This window comes from Daphnia carinata, chromosome 6, assembly GCF_022539665.2.
Source record: "Daphnia carinata strain CSIRO-1 chromosome 6, CSIRO_AGI_Dcar_HiC_V3, whole genome shotgun sequence".
NCBI lineage: Eukaryota > Metazoa > Arthropoda > Branchiopoda > Diplostraca > Daphniidae > Daphnia > Daphnia carinata.
The window spans coordinates 1,050,542-1,078,129 of record NC_081336.1 but is presented as its reverse complement, the minus strand read 5'-3'; the positions used below and the strand labels follow the sequence as shown (position 1 = coordinate 1,078,129).

Sequence of the window (27,588 nt, the reverse complement as noted above, 5' to 3'; positions counted from 1 at the left end):
AATTTTTTTTCGATTATTTTTTTAATTGAAATCGGATGTTTTTATTCGATTCTAAACACTGCGTCGTGAGCGTTATCATCGTAGCAACTGCCCGAGTGGGCGACCCGAGGCGGGCCATGGCCTCTCATTCCGTTTTAAAGATTTTTTTTTTTTTATTATTCTGCTGGACTTTTCTTTTAGCTGGAAGCTAAAATGAAACACGTATATAGATATATATGCTCTTATGCTGGCCAAACGATGGAAATGAGCGAAGAGAAAAGGGGAACTCTAGCGCGTGCGCCATCGATCCGCCAGAGGCTTTCGGTACAAAACAGAAGAATCTCACAAGATTCTATACGACGATTTCTTCTTTTTTTTTATTCATTGAAATGGCCCTTGAGCTGTTTTTATTAAAAGTCTCGAGAGCGATTCGTCAACTTTGTAATGGTATTAATAATTTTTTTTTTTTTTGCATACAGACGAGGTTGATTAGTTTCCATATGCGTAGCGTCAAGCTAGTTTCATTTTAAGGATGAAATTGTGTGAATCATTACATCATTTATGTAAATGCAATGAATTAAAATGGATCACGTCATTTCGCATTCACCCGCCATTGATTTATAATATTCAAATTGGTTTAATACAAAAATATTTACATATATGTTCGCCAATATGAAAACGCAGTACAACCACTCAAACCAAGTGATTAAAAAAAAAAAAAAAGCAGAAGAGGCTTTATTGATCCATGGAACACGTCATCTCTTCGTGGAACGGGAAAAAAGCGGGAGCAACTTTGCCAATTTCAAAAATATATAAAAAGAGGGAGGATATCTTTAAGAACCGGTTGGTAGCGTGTGTGTTGAAAGAAGAAAGGTACACCCAAAAATTGAACTGGAAGCTGCGCCGGAGGCCTTTTTTCTATCCTAAGAACCATCTCTCTCTCTCTCTCTCTCTCCAACAACATTTCACCAGCAGGGCCAGGTTCACAACTATATGGCCCAGGCTCTACGGAGCACTTGAGGCATTGAGTTTTTTTTTTTTTCGAAATAACCTCAAAAAAAAAAAAGAGAGGTGGACCCGTCAGACATATACAGCATCTGTCCAGTGCTCCAGGCTTCCCTCCAGCTCGTAGCATGGGGCCAGTAGCTTTTCAAAGACGTTCAGTCTCCGTCGAGCGTCCGTCCGTGAAACGTGCGTGTCATTTTGACACACACAAATCATTTAGGCCTCGCCAAACTGAACGTGTTTTTGATTGTTCGTCTGCTATTTTAGCATTTCCTTTGGTGGCTGTGTTGTTTTTTTAGTGTGTCAAAACATTTGGTGTGTGTGATCTGAAATTGGAACGAAGGAAATTGACAAACACAAAAAAAAGGTAGGACATTTTGTTTGATGATGTTGGACATGTTTGAAATTGTTCAAGTGGATCCGGTTTTGAATGTTTACGATCTTCACCCCCGGCTAATTTAATAGTTCTTTCATTTGTTACCTGGTATGCTGTTTCAACATACAAGAAAAAAAAATTCACAAAATTATCCCAGGTATTTGCCTGCAAGGGTCAAGTTGTCCATGCAGCAAAAGCCACAGGGCATCGACAAATTTTGTTTTTTCTCTCCTGTCCCTTTTTTTTTTCGTATCTTTTCAAGGGGGATATCACCTGATTTTTATCTTGATTTTTTGCCTCGAGACAAATTCAACACGTCACCTTTTTTCCTTTTCTTTCGAATAGTTCGACTCAACAATTGAGGGACGTCGTTCATTGTACTTTTGAAAAGAGATTGGCACACCTTTTTTTTTCAAATTAGAAACTATTCATTTTGACTAGAAATGACGTCATAACACGTCATTGATGTCAAACGGTGGATCTCGCAGCCATTTTCAAATATGGTCGAAATACCTTAATTATACAGTTAGATTCATTTGCAGGAGACACGTCATTTCATAATGAACCCGTTTTGAATTTATGCAAATTTGTAATCAAAAATTACGATCCGTTGTAACTTTTAAAGCAAAATCGAATCCACTTTTGGGGGGAGGATGTCGGACAAAAAAACAACAGATTTTTTCGTGATGTTGGCTTAATATTCCCGCAGGTCGTCCGTGTCCAAAAGGCAGAACCTGAAACCATTTGCTTACCTAACCCCCTACGTTTCTTTTTTTTTTTCTCTATTCTCTCCCATCTTCTCCGTTATGGGCGGATAGAATATGGTTGAGTACAATGAAAAGGTAGAAAGAGATTGGAGCTGGGCCTGGCCGCCGGGCAAGTTGGAAACTGGCCATTTTTGCTGTGGGCGCACACACGTTTTGTCTTGATGCAAAGAGAGACGGACGAAAAACATGTGAAACGGGCAAACGAAATATTTTTCCAATTTCTCTTTTCATTTTGTCTGAAAGGTCGTCATCAAACAACAAATCAAAAAAAAAAAAAAAAAGGACGTTGAATGTTATTATTCCAATCTCCGAATTGATATGGGTCTTCTAACCAAATCCGCAGGCTATTCGTTCCCCTTTCTAAATAGCTCTTCGTCTGCTAATCCGTACCCCAAAAAATTGATTTTTCTTGTTGTTGTTTTTTTTTAATTAGAAAATCGTGACCGGGCCGGACGGGATTCCTTTTTTTTTTTTTTTTTTTTTTTTTTTTGGAACGCGGGATTTTTGCCGTCATCAAAAGATGCAGGTGGAGAGAATGATAGGCAAAGCGCATTCCAGGTAACTCAATAATTATTCTTAGCTTTTGTTTTTAAACTGTGTTCCATGAATTTTAGTTGTCCAGGTAATCCTCTAAAACAAAAAGGAAAGACTGTTTTTTTATTACCTGTTTCTACGAGTTACAAAAATTTACAGATAATTAACGAGCCCGCCCCATCCGTTCCGTGTTTTTCGAATTTGTTTTCTTAAATTTGAATAGCGCATTATTCCGTTATTTCTTTAAATTCATAAAAAAAAAGAGAGTCGGACACGAGACGAATTTTTAATGAATGTCCTGTTAACACGCTCATTTATTCCAATAACAAAAAGGCTATTATCACCGAGCTTGTCGCCAGCGACGTCTCCGACGCTGAGCGCCGTGTCTTCCCCGACTCCGCAAACTCCGACGCCGACGCCAGTCTCGCAGACGATCGTACCCAACGCGTCGTACACGCCCAAATTGGCCGGCATTCCCAGCGTCGCGGCCGCCTCCCGTTACACGGCGCCAGTTCACATCGACGTCGGCGGGACGATCTACACGTCGTCGTTGGAGACGCTGACGACGCGCTTCGGCGAATCGCGGCTGGCCAAAATGTTTAACGGCGGCATTCCCATCGTGCTGGACAGCCTCAAGCAACACTATTTCATCGACAGAGACGGCCAAATGTTCCGGCACGTCCTCAACTTTGTCCGCAACGGAAGACTCCTCCTTCCGGATGATTTTGCCGATGTGGAACTCCTCCTCGAAGAAGCCAAATATTACGACATCATTCGTAAGGATGTCATCGATGTCTTTTGAAATGAATCAAATATTTAAACGGTACCTTGTTTTAAATGTTTTAGCCATGGTGAAAGCACTGGAAGTGTTGCGGATGGAACGACGGATGCGGAACGGACAGTACGGTAAAAAATCAAATACAATTTCATGTTTTAGATAATTTTAGGGGGTAGATGAACTGATTAAATGTGTATTTTAGGTGATAAACATCAAAACAGCCAACACAACGGACATCCAGCCAATTCCAGTCCGATTTCAGGGCACCGTTGCTCGCCTGTATCCGGTGGGATGGCTAGTGGCGCCAGGTTACGTTCTGCCGTTTCATCCAGCAATCGGATGGATCACCAAAAGAATTCTCCCGGCGGAGGGAATAACAGCAACGACACAATTGGTGCAGGAGGCGCAGGTTTGACGTGCCGGAAGGATTTGATTGCTGATGATTCCGCATCACCCGGAGAAGATTGCAACAACCGGCTCGGCTGGGAATGTCTGGCTCTATACGTCAGCCCAGATTTGGGTGAGAGGATCATGTTATCCGGCGACCGGAATTTAGTCGAGGAATGTTTTCCAGAGATAGCAACACCTCTGATGGATGCCCGATCCAGCGTGGCTTGGAATCAGGACCCTCGTCACGTAATCCGCTTTCCATTGAATGGCTATTGCAAGCTGAATTCAATGCAGGTAATATTTTGCTTAATTGAATATGCTATTTGGAGGATGTTCTTAAATATTGCGGAATTTAAAGGCAATTACGCGGCTGTTGAACGCTAGTTTTAGCATCGCCGCTTCCAACGGTGGCGGAGTTGAGGGCCAGCAGTTCTCCGAGTACCTTTTCATCCGCAAAGCTATTCCGCTTTGATTGGACACACTCAACTTTAAGAAATTAACATCTCTACGGTTAGATCTGAATCAATTTGATCATTTTTCGTTTGTATTTTGAATTTGAAACTAACTTTTCGGAGTTGTCCAGAAGAAAGTTTGATATTATTCAGTTTTCATCGTTTTTCAGGTAATGCTGTTTCTTTTATTATTTGCTAAACTCTAGACATAAATGAAGCCGCAATAGTTTGAATAGCGTTGTGGCGTAAATGTGTAATGTAAAGAAATCATACGTTTCTAACGTTTTGGAACAATTTCCACATGTCCGAATTTTGAATTTCATTGTTTCTTTTTGTGCTACAGTTCGTATACTTTTGTTTAGTGTTGGGCTTGGCCAACGTGAATTCTAGTGCCAATGAAGACAAACAAATGTTGATTTCTCTAATGTGCGTGTGTATGTCTTATCGTTTGTACCACGTTCGTGTTTTGTTTTTTCATGTTGAGGTTTTCTTTCAGCTCCCACTTCTTTCGAGTATCGTATGTTTTTTAAAATTATTTTTCCAGAAAAAAACAAACAATTGAATTCGCTTTTCGTGAATACGTCGTACCGTGACATTGTCCTCCATTTTGCTGTTTGGTTTCCCACGCGTTTTTGTCAGGAATTCCACGCGTCAAAAGATCAGAGGTGTTTGATATCAAAACATCTGATGTTTTGATCGTATTATTAAAGTTAACATTCTTATTGGCTTTTTCTCCCGAAATTCCGTCGACAGTCGTATTTTGTATCTCTCAGCTGTTCTTTCGTTCGTGTAAAAACGTGTAATTCTTTTTTGCCACGGGGTTCAGCAAACACAAATTCACTCAAATAGTTTGCAAAAAAAAAACAAAAGAAAATACAAACAAATTTTATTAATTCCTTGTATTTTAAGATCACCATTAACCCATTCGATATGAAACTAATTGATTTTCCCCCAATAATTAATGTGTGTTTGAATCCAAGACATTATGCCATTAAATTGTCTTTTAGCTGGTTGGCGTCAGACAAGCTGCACAAGCGAGTTTTACCTAATGAGGATGCAGCAAACGTGACCTGTGTCGCAACGACCGAGCGGATCACGAGGACCTTTCTTGCATTCAGATGACAGCCTGGAGCAAAACGAAATGATGCAAGTTATGCAAATTGTTAAAATTTTTCTCTTCGATTCACGGTTATCTTATCGATGATTCTCTATCTCATTTTCAACACAAAAAGACGAGAGAATTTTAGAAATTTTCCCACCTGCACGTTCCGCCGCGTTCTTCGCAACTGACGATGGTATCTGGCACTGCTAGATAACAGGCAAACACGAAACAAGAAGAATTATTATTTGCTTTATCATCGCGATCTCCGCATCGCGATGATAAAATCAAAAAAAAAAAAGGGCGAATTTCCATGTGGATTTATTGTTTATTACGTGAGTGGCAGCATTCTTTGTCTCCGCCGCACAGGCCCTTCTTGGACGATAGCGATTGCTGGGGACATTGACTCGTGATCACGCACAGACCACCTTCGCGTTTGCAGGCCTCGGTTGTTGAGCTCGTTAGTTCACCCACCTTCGATTGTTTCGGTGCAACAACGGCCTCTGGAAATGAAATTTGAAAGGTGACACGATTTCCAGTGAATAGAAAGGTAAAAGTTCACATACCGTTCTCGAAAGAAGGGAAAGCTCCGACCTTGAAGATGACCAATGCTGCGACAAATACAAGAGCCAAACGTAGCGTCATGTTCGATATTAGTTGGTGATGTTTGACAAGCAATCCTGATCTTGTTTGGGTGCCGAATGGTGGAGGCTTCGTACCTCGGGGTCTTATACCTTGCTCGAAAATCGGAACTAGCTAGCGGGCGGATTTGGAACCCAGCCAATTAGAAAGCAGAGAACAAAAAAAAAAGGAACAACTAGACAGCTGTTTCCGCTGAGAAATACAAGTTGTTGTTGATGAAATACGTGTATTTAATAGGTTATCTGTGGAAGAAGATCTGTTGGGGTGCCAACAGGTCAATATTGATGCGGGATAAGATGGTGGTCATAAATTATACGAGTCCCGCAGATTTTTACTCTAATAGTGGCTGAAAGATTGGCAGATTTAAATATTCATCAGGGTTTCGTCCAAAATTTTGTCATCATATTCATTTGACAATGCAATTAAGATCAATCGATATTATGACACGTTTAATTTCCTTTTCCCAGTTCACCAGAGATAGTAATAACTCTTGCCGTATAGCCCCTATTGGGCTTTATTACTAAGAAACGTAATTTTACAAGGAATGATAAGAGACGGCAATAATTAGTTTTTCCAACGAGCACACGTTTTATCATAATTTACATTAATATCGTACGTAGTTTATTGGAAAATACGGTATTTCGCTTCGCTTTGCTTGTTTTTTTTCGAAGGAAAACAAAGTTTGAATTGAGCGGTGAATTTGCTGGACTCTGATTGGTTGCATGATGTTCGCTTTCACTTTTTGGCTTCCATTGTTGTTTTTCGTTCAAGTACTAAAATGTTCCACTAGAGGTGCAACATACAAAGGGGGAGAAAACACGAATTACGTTATCATATTTTCGCCATTATCTGAAATCGTCATCCGTTCGTCTCGTATAGAAGCAGTGTTAATTCTACGTCGTACTAACTGGAAGGAGGAAGCCAAGAAAACTTAAAGAAATCTCAATTGAAAATGGCGGCTAAGGCGGTGGTTATCACTGCGCTGTTTGGTAAGTGCCCCTTGCAATTCCATAACTTACAATTACTACGTCGTCATCAAATTCACTTTCACTTTTCATATCGTTTCCGCAATATCTCATTTCTTTTCTAGGTTTATTGGCGTGCGCGACTGGTATGGTCGTAATTTCTGCTGGGGACTTGCCAACACCAGTTAATCAGTGTGCTAAAGGGCCAGAATATTGGTGTCAGAGCATCGGAAATGCAAAAGCATGTGGTGCAATCACACACTGCATCCAGACCGTTTGGGAAAGGCAAGTTGTCCCCGAGGACAATGACAGTATCTGCAAAGTATGCAAAGAAATGGTGCAGGAAGCCAGAGACCAGCTTCTCTCAAATGAAACACAGGAGGACATGAAGCAAGTTTTTGAAGGATCATGCAAACTTATGCCAGTAAAAATGGTTCAGTTAAAGTGCATCAAGGTAAAATCTTTAATTGTATGTCTCTTTACAAATTTAATAGCTTTATTTTCTTGTTTAGCTGGTGGATGATTTTATCCCTGAACTTATTGAAATGCTGGCATCTCAAATGAATCCAACTATGGTGTGCACCACAGCTTTGTTGTGTAATAATGCCTGGATTGATGGGTTGATGTCTGAGTTCAAAAGTGCACAGCCAGCAAAAACTTCTCAGAAGTTATCCGATGAGTCAAAGTGTGAGTCATGTCAGGCTTTCATGACTGACAGTGCTAAAAAGATTCAAAGTTCCTCCCAAGTGGATGTTCAACATATCTTGTTTAATGTAAAAATAACTATATATTTAGAATATATTAAAATACTAATTGTCTGGTCAAATACTTTAGATCTGTGGACATATGAATAGCTACTCTGATGCTTGCATGGCTATTGTTGCTGACAACATGGAAAAGATCTTTAGCTCCCTGGAAAAGAGTCTCAAAAAGGAAATGTGCCAACCTTTGGGCTTTTGTAGTGAAGCTGAGTTAAAGGTTTGTGTTATTTATTATAAGTTACAATCCATTTAATTCATTACCTTAATGATTCCGTTGTATTTACCTTTACAGCCCATGCGCGTTTCTGTTCGCCCCTTGTCCAATGACAGGAAATTCGAGTCCAAATTCGAAAAATCTCTATCGTCAAAAGATATTCTTAATGACGACCTTGAATGTCAGTTTTGCGAGGCGCTTGTGAAAAACGTTCGATCTATATTAATCAGCAACACAACCGAAGCAGAATTCATTCAAGTTTTAACCGGCCTTTGCAAACAAACTGGAAGCTATGCCAAAGAGGTACGTAACCATCAAATCAATGTAAGAAAGGAGGGAGATAATGTATTCTTACACGTGTTGTTTATCAGTGCCTTGCATTGGTTGACCAATACGGGGAGGAGGCTTATTCCTTCATCGTAAATGGACTAGACCCGGAACAAACATGCCGCCTCCTTACCCTTTGCTCTTCATCTACCCTGGGTAGCCCTAAAGTTACAAAGGTTAGTGTCATTTGAATCGTGTCGCCCTGTTAAAGATCGTGTACTTACAAACTATTATTACTTTGTTCCATGCAGGATCGTTTGTCTTACTTGAGGATTCAACCAGCAGATATCATGAAGGCAGCGAAGTTGTTTCCTGCCCAACCAGTTGAAAAAGATCTAAACACCGATCTCTTAGTTGGCCAAGATGAAAATAATGCCATTCGTTCCAACAACTTGGCAGCTCTACCGGCCGAACGCCTTCTTCCTGCTTCCGTAGCTCTTGCCGCCCCGAAAAAGCCTGGTTGCATGTTGTGCGAGTACGTCCTTCATGAGATTGTGAACGATCTCAAGAACGTCACCGTCAAGCAAGAAATTGAAGACGTAAGAAAGAAAATCGTCTTGCATTTAAAGGGATTAACTAGATGTCCTACTTTCCAGGTCGTAAAGAACATCTGTAAAAAGTTACCTTCTAGCATCAGTAAGGAATGCGATGATCTTATCAACACCTATGGCGACGCCATGTTTTTCCTTCTAAGCCAAGAGTTGGATCCTGCTATTTTATGCACACAGCTTCAGCTTTGCACTGAATCTACAGTCGAGCAAATTCAACTTCCTGAAAATCCTTTCAAAGGTACTTGTTTTTAATTCAGATTATTTTGTCCGAAACAAAACAGTGAACACTTCTGTTTTCTCATTAACAGCTACCACATACGGAGATGCCAATACTTGCTCCCTCTGCGAGTTTGTTATTACGATGCTCGAGAGTAAACTAGAAGACAATCGTACTGAAGAATCGATCAAAGACGCGCTTGAGGGAGTTTGCCAACGTCTACCCAAGACCGTGAGAAGCGATTGCGTTCGCCTGGTTGATGCTTACGCGAAGGAAATCGTTGAAATGCTTCTGGCTGATTTGAAACCCGATGAAGTGTGTGTCGCCTTGAAATTGTGCACACCGAAAACCTCCTCTGAAAGTTAGTTTTGATCCTAGGCTTATAGACATTAGTGTAGTCGAATATTTTAAATCTCGTTTTCTGTTTGTTGTGGTAGTGGACGTCGTGATTGAGGGAGCTCCTAAAGGGATCACTGTGGGCGAATTTCTTGATAGCATTAAACAAGCTCCAGCTGAAAAAGCGCTAAAGATTGCTTCAACCAATACGCCCATGTGTGTGATGTGCGAATACGCCATGTCCGTCCTTGAAAAACGACTACTTACCAACAGCACTGAAGTACCATATTTTGCTTTGCTGGTTTTTTTGCTCATGAACGCTAAACATATAATTCTCTTCACCTAAAAGGAGGAGCTAACAAGAGCTATCCAGTTTCTGTGTGCTCATTTGCCAACGACTGTCGCCGACATGTGCATCGATTTCGTTGAACAATACGGGGATGAGCTCTTCGAGTTGTTGTCATCCGAAATCGCACCCAAAGTCGTATGCACTCAGATGGGACTCTGTCTTCCAGTTGATAATACCCCCAAGTTGCTTGGACACAAGAATGAAAAGGAAACTGCGCTAGAAGTAACCGGATGGAAATTACCAAGCAAGTGCGAGATTTGCGAAATCGTTATCGAATATCTCGATAAACTGCTTGCAGATGACACTATCGAAGCGAGCATTGACCACATCATTGAAAGGGCGTGCACCATGGTTCCTCATGGAGCTAAGGATAAAGTAATCAGAAAACAATCGTATTAACCTTCTATCTCTAACATTTCTTTTCTTTTTTTTTTTATGTCCAGTGTACTGGAATAGTAGACACATATGGACCGTATCTGCTTAGTCAGCTTGCCACGATGCTAGATAAAACGAAAGTTTGTCAGTCGGTGCATTTGTGCAAACCACCACCAGGCCAAGTGCAACTGTTGGGCGGAAAACAGTGCACATGGGGGCCAACCTACTGGTGCGCCAGCCCTCAGCACGCTGATGCTTGCAATGTAGGCATTTTTAAATAGTGAAAAATTTTGTGAGCAATAACTAATTTTCATTTCAAATTTCTTCTTAACAGGCTTTGGATCATTGTCAGACTAAAGTCTGGATGAAATCACAACCATAAACTGCAATGTGGCCTTTATTTTTGATTTTTTTTTTCTTTATACTTCCTTTTTCCTTTGTTATGAAGAGTCAGTTTTCTCTTTTCTTCCTTATTCGTTCTCTTTAGATGTTTAATACTTCGTTTATTTCTATCTTTCGGTTCCAATTTGCGTCATGCCTCTGTGATCGGCGAAGCTCAAGAGAAATTATAGGTGGTCGATCACTTCTGGATCGTCAACAGTCTAGGAAGATTGAGATCATTGATAGGGTTTGTAGTTGTTGCAACTTACGGCATAACCCTTTCTGTTTTCCCCATGTAGCTCGAATCATGAATATATTTCGTTCCGCGTTTTTCGTTAAGCAATCATTAGTTATAATCCGTTAAGCATGAATATTCATTACAAATAAGCCTGTGGCATGCTAATATGCTAATGTAAGTTGCAGTTGACAGAATGGACAGTAACGGATAAATTTTTCAAAGAAAAACCTTTGAAGAGGAAGCTGCTGCTTTTAGTGCAAATGCCAATCAGTTGAAATTTATTCATGAATATTATTGGAAAATCGAGAAAAAAAATACAACTATAGAACATAGTGCATTTAGCGAATCGTAGCAGCAGTTTTTGCTTGACGCATACGGTATCACGTTTGAATTTCTCTGAAATAGTCTTGTCTCCGTAGTGTATGCAACTTGAAAGATGGCACAGCACAGTACATACTCGCTTTCCTAGCCTGAAGTCAGTGCTGACCATATTATCACATTACCTCCATTTTCCTTCCTGAATCAGCGCGTGCATGACATTATTGGTGTTAAAGGACGTGTGATATACCGAATTCAGTTTTTTACTAGTTACGGAGTTATTCACCTGGGATAAGTAGTTGGGATTGATTTTTTTTTAAAGCCTGCTCTCTGTCTTGACACTTGACACATTAAGTACGCCTATATTCGTCTGCTAGCTATACCAGTGCTTGTTGTAACGACAAAGACTAACAAGAAACCGACAAAAGACTAGAAGTACGAGCAGGAGCAACCGTGGATCCAGAGAGGCCACTCAGGATTATAGCAAGCGTAATACTTGATGATGATGCTGTTTTACTGAACTTAAGTAAGAATTTTGTGTTATTAATGATAAATGTTCTTGATTAACTGTCAAAGTTCTAAATTTTTTCAGGTGCCTTTCAAATCTACTTTTAACATTGCATATTAGACTATGAAAAATTGATATTGACAATAATCAAACTATTTTAGCCAGAATGCCTCTTCAGCTTGTGAAAGATTTGCCAAGTGAGGAAAGGGCTTTGAAAACCTGCATGTTTTGCCATAGGAATGATGATAATGAACTACAGTTCGGGAAATTCTATACAAATGAGAACATTACGGCACACTACTATTGCCTTCTTTTTTCGTCTGGATTAGAGCAGAAGGGAACAGATGAAGAGGGTATCCTTGGTTTTTTGAAGCATGATATTATCAAAGAAAGCAAACGTGGAAGTAAATTGGGTTGCAGCAAGTGCAGACACAATGGTGCCACTGTTGGATGTTGTAACAAAGCTTGCAAGAAAACCTATCACTTTCCGTGTGGAGTTGAGAGTCGCATGCTGAATCAGTACTTTGGAGCTTTCAATTCATACTGCATCAAGCATCAACCCATCCAGAATGTTGTTGTCAAAGGGCATGGACAAAAGGCAACTTGTACAATTTGCCATGAAGATGTTATCGCCCACCCTAACTTTGATGTTCTTTGGGCACCATGCTGCAAGAAGCAGTCATGGTTTCATAGAGTCTGCATGCAAAAGCTGGCTCTAAGTGCTGGGTACTTCTTTAAATGCCCAATATGCAGTAACAACACCTTGTTCTGCAGTGAGATGAAACGATGTGGAATATATGTTCCAGAACAAGACGCATCGTGGGAGTTGGAACCTAACGCATTCCAGGAATTAGTCCAACGGCACAATAAGTGTGACCATGCCGTTTGCATATGCCCAAAAGGGCGTCAACACGATGGCGAAGGAACGTAAGTTTGAAACAGTTGATAAGCTCCTGTCGGGAAATGTTCTTTTAAACGTTTTTAAAATACAGGAGATGGGAGCTTTTGCTGTGTTCTTCTTGTGGCTCAAAGGGTATTCATATTGGCTGTGGTAGATTAGACTGGAGTACAATGGAGTGGGACTGTGATGACTGCAGTTCGCTTGAGTCGAGACGAAACAGTGCGAATGCATCTCCTGCTACTGAGGTTCCTACAGGTCCACAACCATCTGCCGTGTTAGCTCCTGTTATTGCCAATGCGTTCACACCTCGTTTGGGAGTCAAACGGCCTCGCTCAGGTGATTCAACAAGTGACAGTGAAGCTGACGCAAATAGCAGCGAAGACGAGAGGGAAGTTGACATTACTTCCGTCAGCGATTCGGAGTCTCCTGCCAATTCGCTAGCTTCCCCAACTTGTATGGCGTGCATTCTTTTTTCTTACCTTATACCTTACAGTTTTTTTACTAATCATACGATTCCTAGATCCGAGTGCAACCATTTCTCAGCCTTCGCGAAACGTTGCCAGGAGAGGTGGCCGAGGTGGTTCCTGGTCTTCAAGAGCTAGTGTCAGTCATTCAGAACCGAAACGGTCATGTAACTTTGACAAATTGCGATTCAAAGTCACTGATGACGACAAAAATATCATCGTGAGACCTGTTATTCTATCACCGCTGTTATTTACGGAAACTAATTCGTCGTTTTTTTTAACGATAGGTAATATTTGACAATGACGATCAGGCGCAAAACAAATCGTACACTATACCTGTTGATCAACCGACCTCTCATTATCGTAAAATCCGCGCCAGCAGCAAGTGAATACTTAAAATCGACGTTTTATTCACTTTCCCTTCGTTTTTTGTATTGGTCTGTCAATTTCTACTTCGAGGCTTTCATAACAACCTCCTCATTTATGTGTTTACATTTACAAATAAACGTGAAGATCTGCTGGATCGCCTCGCAATAATTTATGGGGATTCATATTCTCAAATTTTGGTATGTTTTACTAGATTAAATGGCGTTACGTTGTTTATATGTGTAATTTTAAAAAACAAAACTCAGTTACCTAAGAAAAATTATGCAATGTGATTATGTTAACCGGTTTCGCCAACATGTATTGCTTCCTTTTTCTTAAAAAAAAAAATCCAGTTTCGCCACAGGCCCAGTGGAAGAAAGTCTGCGCGTATTAAGGAGCAGACACCAGAGGTAAGTTTTCAATTAATTCGTTATAACAGTTTTGTTGTCAGCGCACATTTCAATGCAGGCAATGAAACCCGAGGTAATGAATTGAATGCAAAGTGTAACAAATGGATAAAACATAAGTCTATGAAAGGTAATAAACTTCTTTTGCTCGTTTCACAAAACATTGCTGGAATACTGTCTTTGGCTTTCCGATTCTGACATAGGTGCAAGAGGTCTAACCAAACGAACCAGAAGTGCTTGGTAAATTAAATTCGAAGACAGGTGAAGAATCGCAACATCACATTCTTGTATGTCATACATTTTGTAACGTTCATCCCTTTTCAAGAACTCATAAAAGCGATTTGAATTTTTTTATTGATTTTCAGGCAATGATTAAAAAAGTCAATAACTCGCCAGTAACCACACATGTTGGCGCAAGTGGCGAATTCCTGTTTGGATTTGGGTTTCCCATGGCGCAGAAGAAGGGGAAAGAGTAAACTGGCAACAATGTAGATCTAATTTCCTCTCTTGGGTTTTGGTAGACAGCAGTCCGAACTTTCTTATGTTGTTACGTTTCGTTAATTAAATAACTAATTGTCGGATTCGCATTTTACCGTAAATTAGCATTCACTATTCTTTTGGTATGTACCAAGCAGTGTAAGACAAGGAACAGAGGTTTGTAATAGTGGATTGATAGATATTGTTTGGATATCTTAATTGATAGTGATGGGAGTTCCGTTATTTTATTCAGATTCGTAATATCAACAGTTTAATAAATTGTAAAAAGGCTACATTCATTTTCTCTAAGAGTGTTCAATGGGAAATGCTTCATTTTATGTTTCACTAGCAAAAAAGATGGAACACTTGTAACAGAAATGCCAAAGTGCTCTCTTTCAATGCCGAGTAAACCATGAATTGACAGTTCCATGTTGAATTTAACCTATACTTCAACATTAACCAAACAAATTTTTTTAATCCATTCAGATTTCAGAGAGTGCTCAACCACATTGCTCTACTGTAAAATGGCCAGATACTGCTTTGATTTCCCATGCCAGTATTTCTCTACTAAAACATCCTTATGTGAGCTAAACATAAAATTAATCAGCAAAAATGTTTTATTTTGACACATTTTCTTTCTTTTCATAGCTGAATGGTTGTCGTGAATTTGAAAAGATTCTCATTGTGGCCAGCCATCCCAGATGTAAGAGAGGTTGGCAGCAAAAGTGTCAATTTTCATGATTTGTCAATCACATTCCAAGTTGAGGTGAGGTTGTGTTTCTTATTAAATTTATCTTGACCTAAGAATGAGTGAAATGATTGCCTAATTACAAATGACAGCTTGTCTGCAAGTTTATTTTAAAGTAACACTTTCACATACATGACACGGCCAATATTATCCTTATTTGCTCTAGGTTTGCCATTTAGTTGTCTAATTGGAATTTTGGTTTTTAATTGAGATTCAGGGTTGATGTTGCAGGTGTTACATTAACGGATTAGGTTCTTATTCACTAACAATTCAAGGACCAATTTCTTCTTCTTAAAATGTACTTGTAAGTAAAAATAAAGCTTTTAAATAATTATGTATTATCTATGTAAACTCTTTCCTATTCAATAGGAAAGGATTTTGTTTATTCTGGGAACATCTATCAACGATGCAAGCTCCAATGGGACGTGTCGTATGTTGTACGTGTATATATTAAGTATGTTATGATTTGCAGTGTCTCTTCCGAAGCTTCTCTCAGAAGAATATGCTAAGCAATCAACTCACGAATCATATAAGGTAAGAAATATATATATGAATCAAAAGTTTTTATGCTTAATGGAGTTTTACTATCTTATTATAGATTAATAATAAATTTTGATCTGAAAAGGTTCCTTGTTTGGGGCAAGGTACTGAATAAAGTATTATGATTGGATACACTACATGGAATTTCCATACTTTTTCACATTCTCATTTAAAAACGGTATTTAATATTTAAAAAATTGAAGTGCATATCTGGGCTCCCTTCCTTTCCGTAGCCCCGTTTCCCCTTGACTCGTAATAAGCCCGTAGGGGGTCATGCCCCTACTGTACGGTATATATAAAAATAACATATACCGAGGTTTGGAGGGCTCTGGCCGGAAAGGGGACGTGGGGGTCCGCGCAGTCCGATGATGTGTTCACGGAGGGCGACGTGGCTACCCACAAATCCGAACTAAAGGTTAATCGCTCCAGTAAAAATGTTCCAAATCTTCGGCTCTTCTTCCGGCTTCTCTTAGCCAATCACCGGGTAATCTCCCCGGTGGGTCAACAAGGCAGTGTCTCCCCCTGCCTGGGTTGACGGCAACTTTTGAAAGGGCTATTATGCCTTTTTAAAGTTGCAAAAATATTTCTATTGTGCAGAGAATTGTCAATAAATTTTTTTTTATAAAATATTTTTTGCAAAATTTGCTTCCTTCATTGTCTGCTTTCGCTGTGTTCACACGTTACATTTATCAACTTTTTTTTTTTTTTTTTATTGAGCTTGCTCAATTCACCTTTACTGTTTTTGTTAAGCATTGGGCCACATTTGATTGTAAGCATTTGTTTCCATTGGTTAATCGTTTATCTGTAAGTATTCAATTATTATTTATTGCACTCTTTGAATTCTTCAACTTCGATTCAAGGAACAACGTGTAACATGGATATTTTCAGAAGTAATTTTGTATTTGTATTATATTTTACTCGTATGGGAACCGATCCCCAGACATTCAGCGTGCAACGCCGATGCTCTAACATTGAGCCACGAGATATATCTATATTTTTTATTATCGCATATCATATGTTACCGTCTAGGATGTTTATGCAGTCTTTCACAAGTATATATTTATCTGTCTATTAGTTTCATAAGGTCCATAGCTCTGTGGTAGAGCCTTTAGCTGCGATATCTGTTACCCTAGGTTCAAATCTCAGTAGATGTTTAAAACTGAAGCAGAATAAATGTAGAAACGATTATTGCAGCATTGCATTCAGTTTTATTCTTAGTATAAATGCATGTCCGTAATTGACAAGAAAAAAGCCAACTTGACATCATATGATTCATGGCTCATTGGTAGAGCATTGGTTCGATATGCCGAACATCCAGGGTTCGATTCCCTAATGAATCAAAAAGTGAAATCTAATGATCAGATAAACGATTAACCAATGGAAACAATGCTAACCATCAAATGTGGCCCAATGCTTAACAAAAACAGTAAAGGTGAATTGAGCAAGCTCAATAAAAAAAAAAAAAATTGATAAATGTAACGTGTGAACACAGCGAAAGCAGACAATGAAGGAAGCAAATTTTGCAAAAAATATTTTATAAAAAAAAATTTATTGACAATTCTCTGCACAATAGAAATATTTTTGCAACTTTAAAAAGGCATAATAGCCCTTTCAAAAGTTGCCGTCAACCCAGGCAGGGGGAGACACTGCCTTGTTGACCCACCGGGGAGATTACCCGGTGATTGGCTAAGAGAAGCCGGAAGAAGAGCCGAAGATTTGGAACATTTTTACTGGAGCGATTAACCTTTAGTTCGGATTTGTGGGTTGCCACGTAGCCCTCCGTGAACACTTCATCGGACTAAGCGGACCCCCACGTCCCCTTTCCGGCCAGAGCCCTCCAAACCTCGGTATATGTTATTTTTATATATACCGTACAGTAGGGGCATGACCCCCTACGGGCTTATTATGAGTCAAGGGGAAACGGGGCTACGGAAAGGAAGGGAGCCCAGATATGCACTTCAATTTTTTAAAATATTAAATACCGTTTTTAAATGAGAATGTGAATAAAGTATGGAAATTCCATGTAGTGTATCCAATCATAATACTTCATTCAGTATGTTGCCCCAAACAAGGAACCTTTTCAGATCAAAATTTATTATTAATCTATAATAAGATAGTAAAACTCCATTAAGCATAAAAACTCTTTTTTCATATACATATTTCATACCTTACAATTTCTGGCAGAAGCTTGGGAAAGGACATACAAATTGCAAATGAACATTCTGTAAGGCTCTTGACAGATAAATTAGCACCAATGGTATCTTGCATTGTTGATAGTTGTGTTCCCATGTATGATAAAAACTGGCTGTAGCAGAGATGGAGGTGTTATTACGATCCTCTTTCACTTGCCCATAATCTTCAAACCAAATCAGCAAGCTTGTGTGTCAGTTGATATTGACACTTCTGTAACGAAGTTCTGTTAATATTGTTTTAATGGCACTCTACCACAATGACAGGAATAATTTGAAAAGAACTGTGATACCCTTACCTGAATGGGAGCTACCAGCAAATTGCTTTCGTCAAGGGCCACCAAATTTTTTTTTTCCTCATGTGGATTGAGGTTGCAACTTGGGTTTCTTCTGCTTGGGATGGAGGCATGTTTCATCTTCACACAATCTTTAGTTTCCGAAAAGAGCATTGTTTAGAATCAGATGTTGAAAAGCAAATAAAAACCTGTTGAGATGGATATCAGGAGAATCATAGTAAGATCTCAATAAATTCAGTTATTCCCTTCCCTATAGTACTTAGTGACATAGCAAAATACATATACCTGCCTCAATTCAGAACCATAGACCAACGGAAAAGAACACAGAAATGTAGCTGTGAAAGCAGATCACTTTAAAACACAGGATCAGGTATGGATCACGTAAGAGTAGACCTAAAATGCAACACAACAATGTCGGGAATAATTGCAGTTTACAAAACATAGTAGCAAAATAAAATAATTGTCAAAGTAAAATATATTCACACTTGGGTGGCCAAATAGTTAAGTTTGATGCAATCCACGTTATTTCCTCCTTCTGTATGGCAAACTGTTTTCTCCCGTCTCCCCCCCCCCCCCGTAAAATATCGGCCTTTTTTGTTCTGCTGCTATCGCCATCCAGCGGGCAGATTTCTAGTTAGTTCTCCACCATACACTCACCGAATATTTCTGCTGCATCACGCTAGCGCTGTAGCGTACTGGCAACCGCCATTTTTCGGAAGTCGGGCGTTACGTAAATCAATTTTTGGAACGATAACTAGCACAACTGATTGCTGCGATATGGTCCTAAAAGCAGAAGAACAGATCATCAAAATGTGGTTCAACTAGAAATGAATTATAGACCATCATATATAATTTGCACAAAAAAATCGAAAAAATTCTACACAACATTTTAAAATCATGTAACGCACGTACACAAACAAAGGAAAATGCGTATTTGATATGAATCACTAAAATCTTTCCAGTCGACTTGCAGGTAAATCCATATTATTCGAGAAGTGAAAACAACGAATCTAGAAAGTTGCTTCGGAATTCTGAAATGATCTCGATCACTGCCATGTCGAACAAAAATAAAATCAATTAGAAAAACTTTCTAATGGGAAAAGTGGAAGGAAAATGTCGTACCGGAGGAGTCAAAAAATACAGACGTTATCTCTGTTTGGGTATTTTCAGCTGCTTGCTCAAAGGCTTTACCAATCAAGCTATAAAAAATATTTAAAAAAGTGGGAGATTTGCATACAAAATGAATATCGAAAACTTACTTCTTTGGGGAATCCAGAGATAAAGGTGGCAAGCCCAACAAAAGGCAATAAGAAGGTCGTGTGGCCGACGGGGCGGAAATGATGAGGGGTAGCTCTCTCGCTCTCAATCCACGACCTCGGGCTCGCGAAATGTGTGCCTTGAGAAGAAATTGGCCCAGCATCAACAAGCTGTGTGGATGGCCATAGTATTTGGCATCCGGCGTCCCCTGTATTGTAAAATTTTACAATCTACTATTTTATGCCACAGGCGGCTGCGAAGTATTCTAGTTACGTCTTGTATAACTGCGTATAAACAAGGTCCTGCATTAATCACATGGCCCATGTCTAGACAAGCGTGAACTTCTTTTCCAATTGCTATTTGCTGTAGCTTGGCCAATTCTATTCCTCTATAAACGGCGTCCATTTTCGAGCTGAAAGGGAAAACGAATGTTGCGAGGTTTATTAGAATTGCTAGACTGGGTGAAATCCCTTTAAAATTTCATACTTTGATAGACATTCCAGTGCATCATGAAATGCATCGGCTGGATCCTTATCCCTTTCGGCTGAATCTAGCAGAGCTAAAAGGGCGAAGACAAAGTCACTAGCCGAATTTTTGGGGCGGAACCCATATTGGGAATTGAAGCTGTATTCAATGAGGTCCTCTAAGTCATATTTCTCTACTTTTTTCTGGAAAATAGAACGGAGATCATTGCGCAACTCGATATCCATCGAGTTATATTTTTGACGACACTGGGACAGTGGCAGCCTATCATAAGGAAAAGAAAAATTAACACGACAATTACCAAGAAGAATAAAATAAACTAATAAACTCAGTTACCCTAATTCCGCTAGAAACTCATTGAGTTTTTTTTCTCCTTTCAATGTCCAAAGATGAAAATGACTGGCTGTTTGAGGAGTGTACTTCAAGCTTTCCAATAAACTCCAGTGCCGATACATTGACAAACTTAAACTGAAAGATAATATTAAAATAGTCAGTCATAATTACGTACAATGGAATGATAAAAAGGGAGTGTAACTCTTTTTCGTGGGTAATATAAAGCGCGTCCTTGGTTCCTGCCGAATCTCCTCCATGTTGCGATAAATGAGCCAGTCGAATCATATGGCTTTGTAATTTGCCATTGTCAAGCACCGAAGTTTTGGAATCAACTTTACCTAGAAGCTGCTGCTCGCCTACCCCGATTATAGCCCACCTATCATAATGGGGAATAATTCATTTAATATTAAAATTGACATTCTGAAGAAAAAGTGGTAAGTCACCATAGCAGGTCATTGCTGTCGCGAGATAATTTCCAAGCAAGTTCAAACATAAGAAGTGCAGTCTAGACAAGGAATGAGAAAATCAAACCAATGACATGAAACATATTTGATTATTTGTCTGAGCTTACCGATGAAGAATAAAAAGAAAATTGCATGTAGTTGAACAAAATCTCTTTTCTTTTCTCATGCCACAGCCTTTTTTCTCTGCGACGCATAACTATTTCAGCAGGATCCAATTTCTGACGTTTTGATTTGGACTCACGAATTTCTTCTTCATCACCTTCGTCTTCATCACTTTCTTCTCCATCTAAATGGTCGCTACTCTAATGTTTTGAAAAGATGAACATTTCATTTCATAGATAATATACTTCTGAATGAATTACCTCATCGTCATCATCATTTCCAAAAATGTCTTCATAAGATGGAATTTCTTCCTTCTCACTAGACTTACCCAACAAACAAACCTAAATAATCACTATCATTAGCAGACAAAGAGATTTATTAAACCTTACAATGTGTACCTGTCCATCATTATAGATGTTACAAACATCGTAAGGACGATGAGAATCAGCAATAAAGAACACCTTTTCCTCAGTTGGTTCTAATGTTTCAACAATATCCAGAGTTCCCCCACAGTTTATAAGAATAATATGGTTCGACTGTAGTAACAAAGATTGTGTTTACCACTGCAACTGCCAATCAATAGAAATGCATTTCAACCTGTTCACAGCTTTCTTTATAGGCTGAAATGAGATCACTGTGGTTCTGCACAGGAATTATTGAGTAGCTTATTGAATCACAAAGCAACAAGTACTGCAGAATTCGACAGGAGGCAATAGCATCCACGTCGAAATTAACGAAGATCAGGACACGCTAAAGGATAAACATAAGTAAGACGTTACTTGAATCCAATACAAGAAAACAAAAACATTCCTACTTTTCCCAGAATAACATCATAAAACTCTCGTTTTAGGTCACTGACGTACATTTCTGTTAGCCATTCACAATACCCTTTCATCAATTTCTTTTCATTCTGGAATGCAAAAGGCGCGAAAACAACGACGAATCCGAAGCCTCTTCTAGACTTTATACCAGCGCATTAATGGACGCGTTGCACCGGTTGGCCCCACTTGACAGTAATCGGGTCGTCTATTCCGCCCACAAGTTTAGGAACCGTTAGTGGAATCGGGTTTTGTGTTTCATTTTTATCACTTAAAACCCGGGTGAGTCGTAGTCCCGAAGACTGACGAACCCGGTGCTGAGGGCTATCAGTTAACTTAATTAATTCCATGGTACAAATCATCAATCATTCTGGGTCCGATCTGTCTCAACACGCGTGATAGATCTAAGACCATTTCTCCTTTTATGAAGGCATTTCATTACACGTACTTTCTTTTAACTTTCAGTTCAACGAACGTTTACTTTGCGCCGAAAGCCATCTGCTTTCCTTTAGTGTTTGCTTTCAAATCCTCCCATGAGCATCCATGTTATTCAGTCCACTATTATCTGTCCTCTATTTCAACTATTCCAACCGCGCAGATACGGAAAATTCTTTTTAATCAAACCAAGTTCCTCTGATCTGCGAGCACACACTTATGAATCTCTTTGAAAAATCTTTTGAAAATCGTTCCCCTTCAGGGTGTAATAGATAGAATTGTGTAGACGTAGCATGATTCCATTATTCTTATCCCACCCTCAAGGGAGTTGTTCACGTTGTGCATCATCACTACAGCGTTCAGAAAAAAAAAGAAAAATGGAGAAAACAACACGGAAGTCTCGGTCGTCAAAAAAAGCCGAGGGAGGGCAGTCATTTTATTAGGAGCCGTAGGCTGTTCTGCGGTGAGCAACGGGCACGGTAAAAAGTACCGATATTCGTGCAAGTGTTGGCCAGTCCGAAGAGAACGAGTCTCATGTGAACGTGGATACATTTTTCGTACGTTCAAGAAAAAAGTGTAGTGCTTTAAGACTCGTTTATTTCAAGACATTCACGTCGTTTCCGTTGAAAAAATTTCATTTGCTGCATGCGAGAAACATGTTTTTTCATGTTTAATTGGTACTGTTTGCCCTGTCGACCATAATTGCTCGACGGGGTTGCTTTCAGAATCTGTTAGAAGACGGTGCAGTATCAGGAAAACAACGAAACGATGGGAACTTAACACGAGTTTTCTTTCAAACGGAAGGAAACAAGTTTTTTGTGTCGTCTCTTCCAATCGAGGCTAACTTTAAAGTGAACTTGCTATGGCATTGGACGCGTTCAAAGGTGTCTTCCGTGAGGATTCTTGGGCTACGCCATTACTAGGTAAGTTGAAAACAATTTTTTTAGTTCAATTAGAATAACATTTATCTTATGTTTAATTCCTCTATAGCCATGTCCGTCATCACTCTGTGCTCGCTTTTATTGTACACAGTCATCTGCTTTTGTTTTTGGATCAAACCGTCTTCGTCAAGGTAACTGCCATTTTGTCTTGTAAAAAAACGTACACTTAACAGATCTCGTTCACGCCTGACAGCAAACGTACAGAACGTATAGCGGTTCTCGTACTGAGACGTTAAAAAACCTTTTATAGCAATAACAGTATCATTGTTTTAATACAATTCAAATAGGAAATCATCCCTCCTACCATGGTTGCAAATCCCATTTCTATTCGGTTTGATTTTTTTGGCTTCAATATCAATCGTGGCTGCTGTTCCATTGAACGATGGATCGTGCCGGATGCTTTTCATCGGACCCGGAGTCGCTTACGCTCTATTGGCTGCAGGATTGCTGTCCAGGATCATCCAGCACACAATGCGAGCCCACATCTTCCTTCAATGGTTGTTAATCTTCTTCGTTGTGTTGAATCAACTCGTAATCAGCATAGCCTACGTCCTACGCAGCGCTCGAAAGATCTGCGTGCTGACCATTCACGACCAGTTATTGATGATGCTGTATCCAGCTTTACTAATTGGCGTCGTCTTATTGCTGGTCTATCGGACAGCTCGACGAACTCGATCGCAATGGAAGTCACGAGAAGCAATTCATGTTGGATTAGCGGCTACGTTCAGTGGAGCGTTCGCTGGATGTTGGTTGGGGGCGGCGTGCGTCCTTGGTGACGCTCTTCTTTCTTCTTGCATCGGTTTCGGTTGCCTAGTAACGTGCGTGATCGTTTCTCTAATCGCTTTAATCCCGAGGCAAGATCGGACAGATTCCAACGACGATAGTATCTACTCGCAAAAAGAAGAAGTTATCTATCATGAGGAACGTGATCCGAAAGATATGCATAAAATTATGGACTACAAAAGCAGAAGCTCTGAGAAACTCAACATGAGCGATCCAGGTAATTAAATTTTGCGATTGGTTTCTAAATTATTGAATCAAAATTCAACATAATTTTTTTTTTTTAAATTAGAAATTATTATAGTGCCTATTACCACTGATGGGCAAACAATCCCCGATATAGCTTTACAGGCCATAAACAAAGCTCGCAACAGTCAGTATCACCTGAACTACGGCGGTAAGAGGAGGTCACGTGAATACGTAGACGGTAGTCGGCATCATCATCACCACCATCATGGAGGGCATCAGCGATCGCCACATCGTTGGCATAATAAACTTCGCACAGACATGAGCATAGGCCACAGGACTAACAAGACCTTTAGGTCACGAAAAGAGATAACCGGTCGTGGCACAACTAGGAATAATCCCGCCGACAAAATTCATCGAACACCTTACAATCATCGAGGCTGGCTTTACTGACGATTTAAAAAGAAAAATTAAGAAATTATTCAAGAAACCTCCTTTCCGTTTTTTTTTTTTTTTTTAAAGAGATTTCTTTTTTACCTTACGTGGTATCTTGTATAGTTAAAGCAAGTATTTTACTGTGTAACAAAGTGCATCGATAAAAATGATTATGTTTGTAATGCGAACTATGCAAAAGCGAAAAAGAAATGAATTAATTCAAACATTTACCTCGATCAGGAAACAAATTTCTCGATTAACTCCGTTACGTCAACAGCAAATAGCAATGATTCTAAACTGATTGCCCTAGGAATATCCATACATTTTAAAGTTTTCGCTACATTTTGGTGATTTAAAAATACCTTGGTCCGTTCTGTCTTTCCAATGGCTTCGAAACGTCTTGAAAAAAAGAAACTTTAATCGTGGAATTCTTGTTGTTTAGCTTACCTTTGTTTAATTACCAACGTCAGGTGTTGCGCAGCGTATTCCAATATGGCAAGTCGATTTATCTAATTAAACATAAAATTTTAGATCTAACACAGGTCCATCATAAATTCAATCATCATCAGTTCCACAATCAAAAGAAGATAGGCGTTTGCTTGATAGCAAAAGTAACTGCCGTTTGTCCTATTAAAAGTTAAATGACGGATGTGCATGGCAAATGTATATTTTTCTAAATTAAATGGACATGGACTTGTTGGAACAACAAGCACACTAAGCTTGTTTCCCAACACATATCCATTTAGCAATAAGTTAACAGCATAACGTACCAAGACCCAACACCACGGTGAAAAACTACGTTGAACAGTTGGGAAACATTTCCCATTCAATAAATTAAGCATAAAAGCGTTTAAATTAAACAAAAATCACTCAGTTATTAATACAATAGTGTCTTAAGGTGGTGATGTATAGCCACAGTCACAAGATCCTCCTTTTGGGCCCGGAGGACCTGGTGGACCTGGAGGACCAGGATATCCTTTGGTTCCTGGCACACCTGTAAAAATGCGATTAAATGATAAAGATGATGTTTTTGGATTTAAGCTGAAAGTTTTTTCGTGACTGAGCGTTTAAAAGTGTAGTGCACAAAATGGCTTAATTCATTTTACCTGGCTCTCCTTTTGGTCCAGGAGTTCCTGGATATCCTTTGTCTCCCTTATCACCTTTAGAGCCTGGAGGACCTGGGTACCCTTTTGGACCCGGTGGGCCGGAAGGGCCCGTGGGTCCTGGTGGTCCTACAAAGGAAAAAAGATCATTGAACATTGAATCGATTAAATTAATTTAAATGAACAAAGTTGACAAACATGAAGGAACTTGTTCTAATACCTTTAGGCCCTGGAAACCCAGGAGGTCCTGGAGGTCCATGGATACCCGGTTGACCATAAGGACCTTGAGGGCCAGGAGGTCCTGGTGGTCCTGGTCTACCCGGATATCCTCGTTCACCCTTAAGACTTGGTTTGTTATGATTTCCTTTAGAATCATGGCCCCATCCACCCCAATGGCCTGTTTTGGAACGATGAATTAAAGACACTCACGTGAAATCAAATTACATGGATTATAGGGATTAAGTATGTCGTCCATACCTGGTTTCAAGAAGATTCTCGGGGTATTTGAAAGAAGATCCAATCCGGTAGGCGATGGCGTCTTCGCATAAATGTGTTCCAGATTTACATCGGCGTAATCTACAATCAAATAAGGAATTCGCGTACGAAAACTTTTACAAGTAACTGATAAAATAAATTCGAAACATTGTTACCTTGTTGTTCAGCTATGCGTGGATGCACTTCGTAAGGTTGGCCGTGATTGTAGCAGTGCGACGGCAAATAAGGTCCCACTTCCTGGCATTCTGCATCTGGACGAAAAGGATACAATAAGGACGGGCCATCTTGGCCGGTGATTACTGCCACCAGGGAAGCGAAAAACAGACGACCGCACAGCTGGAAAGTACGAGACATTTTCACAGTTTGAAACTCCCTGCATAGCCTCTTTTTATATACACCCCAAGACCCGCCTGACATCGCAAACAGATGTAATCGCTGTTCAAATGCACTCACTTGAACCTATCGATTTCGTCTGGCATCTATACAATTGCAAAATGTCAATCAATCGCATCAACGAAAATAGTAACATTGAGTCTAAAACTACAGCCGTTCTTCCTCTTCCCCTATCAATTGTTTTCGTCCGTTTTTTTGCATGTCAGTAAAGAACAGCGGTAAGCGGGATGCTTTGAGACAAAATTCGAATTTAAAATTCAAAGCAGGTAAAAGCTCCCACAGTCGAGATTGATGCTAACAATAGGTCTGGTTGCATCTTCACATGTCGCAACCAGCACGAAAATAGATTCTACAACTATACAAGATGACCGTTGGGAAGCTGCGCTTAAATTATACAAGACGAATCAAAGACATTACATGTGGAATTTTCGTAAATATCATACGCGCAACTGAAATGGAAATACGGTTAATGGAACGATTAGTTACAGACAGGGAAGCGTCACACTTGTGCAATCTCCACGACGACTGTTTGGCTTGTTCGTGATACACTATGGAAAACTAGACAACGATTGCGAGTCTAAGTAGAGACTAACACTCGATTTCAACCTTATTTGGAACCACTGATTTTTGCCTTTTCAACAGTAAAATATGTGATAAACTTAACTCGAACATGGGGCTTCGTACTAACTAATTTTTAAGCAATTCACTTCTTCAAAAAGAACAAAATCAGAAATGCAGACTTACTTTGAATTGGGAGATTTGCTGCACCAAATTTATTGCGTAACAACCTGCGCGAGGTGCAGACAGGTAATGAGATCATGATGCGTAGCCAGCACTGAAAAAAAACGCCCATTCACCTTTTGCTTACCCTTCCCATTAGAAATATTATCTCACGCCACTGAAGTGAACGAGGGAAGGGTGCAAAACCACATATTTAATGACTTCTTGGAAAAAGCTCACTTTTAGCCTCGGGTGATTTCGTAGATACCTTACCTAGTCAGCCGTTAATGCAATTCTCAAGCTATCAGAGAAACTGAAACTAAGTGATGGTGTTTCCATCGATAACCCGATTTAACGTAAGAACATTCGGCAGGAAGGTAAAATTCCAAAATAATATAAAAAATCCTAATTTATTTTCAGAGAACGATAGTAAACTGTATATATTTTTTAACGCTTAGGCATTAGGCCACTTGTATTTTCACGTATGGCAAACACCTGGACGCGTCGCGGCGATTGTAGTGATAAATGCGAAAAATGGTGAGAGGTCGAACGAAACGTACGTGAATTTCAATCCCCCTCCTATTTGAAAACCCATCGTTCTGCCATGCGACAAACTTTTTTTCCTGGTATTTTATTTTTTAGGTCGGAATTTTCGTTCTCAGTTTTAGTCTCGTAACTGTTCTGTTCCTGTTC

The 27,588-nt window shown here is 39.6% G+C and overlaps 7 protein-coding genes across 8 annotated transcripts; 4 read left to right on the top strand and 3 right to left on the bottom strand.

Annotated features, from left to right (window-relative positions):
• The first annotated feature begins 1,154 nt into the window (after positions 1-1,154).
• Positions 1,155-5,129, top strand: LOC130689680 (BTB/POZ domain-containing protein kctd15-like). The gene is made up of 6 exons (XM_057512618.2): positions 1,155-1,351; positions 2,561-2,685; positions 2,995-3,437; positions 3,508-3,567; positions 3,642-4,123; positions 4,188-5,129. Exons 2-6 carry the CDS (start codon positions 2,648-2,650, stop codon positions 4,299-4,301), a joined length of 1,137 nt encoding a protein of 378 aa, XP_057368601.1. The 5' UTR covers positions 1,155-1,351; positions 2,561-2,647; the 3' UTR covers positions 4,302-5,129.
• A 73-nt stretch (positions 5,130-5,202) lies between these two features.
• On the bottom strand, positions 5,203-6,097 carry LOC130689696 (U-scoloptoxin(19)-Tl1a-like). The gene is made up of 4 exons (XM_057512636.2): positions 5,947-6,097; positions 5,716-5,883; positions 5,541-5,586; positions 5,203-5,407 (listed from the first exon to the last, which is right to left on the bottom strand). The coding sequence occupies exons 1-4, from the start codon at positions 6,023-6,025 to the stop codon at positions 5,323-5,325; spliced, it is 378 nt and encodes a 125-aa protein (XP_057368619.1). The 5' UTR covers positions 6,026-6,097; the 3' UTR covers positions 5,203-5,322.
• A 723-nt stretch (positions 6,098-6,820) lies between these two features.
• Positions 6,821-10,828, top strand: LOC130689653 (prosaposin-like). The gene is made up of 13 exons (XM_057512590.2): positions 6,821-7,011; positions 7,113-7,441; positions 7,500-7,760; positions 7,822-7,965; positions 8,041-8,265; positions 8,334-8,465; positions 8,541-8,828; positions 8,886-9,078; positions 9,149-9,418; positions 9,495-9,673; positions 9,743-10,117; positions 10,186-10,380; positions 10,452-10,828. The coding sequence occupies exons 1-13, from the start codon at positions 6,975-6,977 to the stop codon at positions 10,497-10,499; spliced, it is 2,676 nt and encodes an 891-aa protein (XP_057368573.1). The 5' UTR covers positions 6,821-6,974; the 3' UTR covers positions 10,500-10,828.
• A 365-nt stretch (positions 10,829-11,193) lies between these two features.
• LOC130689670 (G2/M phase-specific E3 ubiquitin-protein ligase-like) lies at positions 11,194-13,464 on the top strand. The gene is made up of 5 exons (XM_057512606.2): positions 11,194-11,580; positions 11,647-12,489; positions 12,555-12,916; positions 12,984-13,147; positions 13,215-13,464. The coding sequence occupies exons 2-5, from the start codon at positions 11,729-11,731 to the stop codon at positions 13,314-13,316; spliced, it is 1,389 nt and encodes a 462-aa protein (XP_057368589.1). The 5' UTR covers positions 11,194-11,580; positions 11,647-11,728; the 3' UTR covers positions 13,317-13,464.
• Positions 13,465-18,811: 5,347 nt separating this feature from the next.
• LOC130689697 (cell division control protein 45 homolog) lies at positions 18,812-21,511 on the bottom strand. The gene is made up of 13 exons (XM_057512637.2): positions 21,404-21,511; positions 21,187-21,339; positions 20,988-21,125; positions 20,835-20,930; positions 20,595-20,789; positions 20,467-20,528; positions 20,226-20,399; positions 20,027-20,158; positions 19,694-19,954; positions 19,481-19,619; positions 19,210-19,415; positions 19,073-19,149; positions 18,812-18,999 (listed from the first exon to the last, which is right to left on the bottom strand). The coding sequence occupies exons 1-13, from the start codon at positions 21,482-21,484 to the stop codon at positions 18,935-18,937; spliced, it is 1,779 nt and encodes a 592-aa protein (XP_057368620.1). The 5' UTR covers positions 21,485-21,511; the 3' UTR covers positions 18,812-18,934.
• Positions 21,512-22,374: 863 nt separating this feature from the next.
• LOC130689679 (uncharacterized) lies at positions 22,375-24,240 on the top strand. Its single transcript, XM_057512617.2, has 4 exons — positions 22,375-22,765; positions 22,833-22,914; positions 23,071-23,783; positions 23,856-24,240. Exons 1-4 carry the CDS (start codon positions 22,705-22,707, stop codon positions 24,200-24,202), a joined length of 1,203 nt encoding a protein of 400 aa, XP_057368600.1. The 5' UTR covers positions 22,375-22,704; the 3' UTR covers positions 24,203-24,240.
• A 686-nt stretch (positions 24,241-24,926) lies between these two features.
• Positions 24,927-27,037, bottom strand: LOC130689504 (collagen alpha-1(I) chain-like). 2 transcript variants are annotated; one of them, XM_059495794.1, is made up of 6 exons: positions 26,920-27,037; positions 25,938-26,033; positions 25,765-25,863; positions 25,508-25,684; positions 25,291-25,416; positions 24,927-25,178 (listed from the first exon to the last, which is right to left on the bottom strand). In XM_059495794.1, the coding sequence occupies exons 1-6, from the start codon at positions 27,026-27,028 to the stop codon at positions 25,078-25,080; spliced, it is 708 nt and encodes a 235-aa protein (XP_059351777.1). In that variant the 5' UTR covers positions 27,029-27,037; the 3' UTR covers positions 24,927-25,077. The 2 variants fall into 2 exon arrangements, with proteins under 2 accessions (XP_059351777.1, XP_059351778.1); XM_059495795.1 differs by lacking the exon at positions 26,920-27,037 and having other exon boundaries at positions 25,938-26,162.
• Between the last annotated feature and the right edge of the window lie 551 nt (positions 27,038-27,588).

Coding starts and splice junctions, on each gene's coding strand:
- LOC130689680 (XM_057512618.2), top strand. CDS start 2,648: ATGCAGGTGGAGAGAATGATAGGCAAAGCGCATTCCAG. Junction 2,686..2,994: donor ATAGGCAAAGCGCATTCCAG/GTAACTCAATAA, acceptor AATAACAAAAAG/GCTATTATCACCGAGCTTGT. Junction 3,438..3,507: donor CAAATATTACGACATCATTC/GTAAGGATGTCA, acceptor TAAATGTTTTAG/CCATGGTGAAAGCACTGGAA.
- LOC130689696 (XM_057512636.2), bottom strand. CDS start 6,025: ATGACGCTACGTTTGGCTCTTGTATTTGTCGCAGCATTGGTCATCTTC. Junction 5,884..5,946: donor TTTCCCTTCTTTCGAGAACG/GTATGTGAACTT, acceptor TTTCATTTCCAG/AGGCCGTTGTTGCACCGAAA. Junction 5,587..5,715: donor CAAAGAATGCTGCCACTCAC/GTAATAAACAAT, acceptor GTTATCTAGCAG/TGCCAGATACCATCGTCAGT.
- LOC130689653 (XM_057512590.2), top strand. CDS start 6,975: ATGGCGGCTAAGGCGGTGGTTATCACTGCGCTGTTTG. Junction 7,966..8,040: donor GTAGTGAAGCTGAGTTAAAG/GTTTGTGTTATT, acceptor TTACCTTTACAG/CCCATGCGCGTTTCTGTTCG. Junction 9,674..9,742: donor TACTTACCAACAGCACTGAA/GTACCATATTTT, acceptor TTCACCTAAAAG/GAGGAGCTAACAAGAGCTAT.
- LOC130689670 (XM_057512606.2), top strand. CDS start 11,729: ATGCCTCTTCAGCTTGTGAAAGATTTGCCAAGTGAGGAAAGGGCTTTG. Junction 12,490..12,554: donor CAACACGATGGCGAAGGAAC/GTAAGTTTGAAA, acceptor TTTAAAATACAG/GAGATGGGAGCTTTTGCTGT. Junction 13,148..13,214: donor ATGACGACAAAAATATCATC/GTGAGACCTGTT, acceptor TTTTAACGATAG/GTAATATTTGACAATGACGA.
- LOC130689697 (XM_057512637.2), bottom strand. CDS start 21,484: ATGAAAGGGTATTGTGAATGGCTAACAGAAATGTACGTCAGTGACCTA. Junction 21,340..21,403: donor ATGATGTTATTCTGGGAAAA/GTAGGAATGTTT, acceptor TTTATCCTTTAG/CGTGTCCTGATCTTCGTTAA. Junction 21,126..21,186: donor ATAAAGAAAGCTGTGAACAG/GTTGAAATGCAT, acceptor TTGTTACTACAG/TCGAACCATATTATTCTTAT.
- LOC130689679 (XM_057512617.2), top strand. CDS start 22,705: ATGGCATTGGACGCGTTCAAAGGTGTCTTCCGTGAGGATTCTTGGGCT. Junction 22,915..23,070: donor ATCAAACCGTCTTCGTCAAG/GTAACTGCCATT, acceptor CAATTCAAATAG/GAAATCATCCCTCCTACCAT. Junction 23,784..23,855: donor ACTCAACATGAGCGATCCAG/GTAATTAAATTT, acceptor TTTTTAAATTAG/AAATTATTATAGTGCCTATT.
- LOC130689504 (XM_059495794.1), bottom strand. CDS start 27,028: ATGGGCGTTTTTTTTCAGTGCTGGCTACGCATCATGATCTCATTACCT. Junction 26,034..26,919: donor AGCAAATCTCCCAATTCAAA/GTAAGTCTGCAT, acceptor CTTTTCGTCCAG/ATGCAGAATGCCAGGAAGTG. Junction 25,417..25,507: donor TGGGTTTCCAGGGCCTAAAG/GTATTAGAACAA, acceptor TTTCCTTTGTAG/GACCACCAGGACCCACGGGC.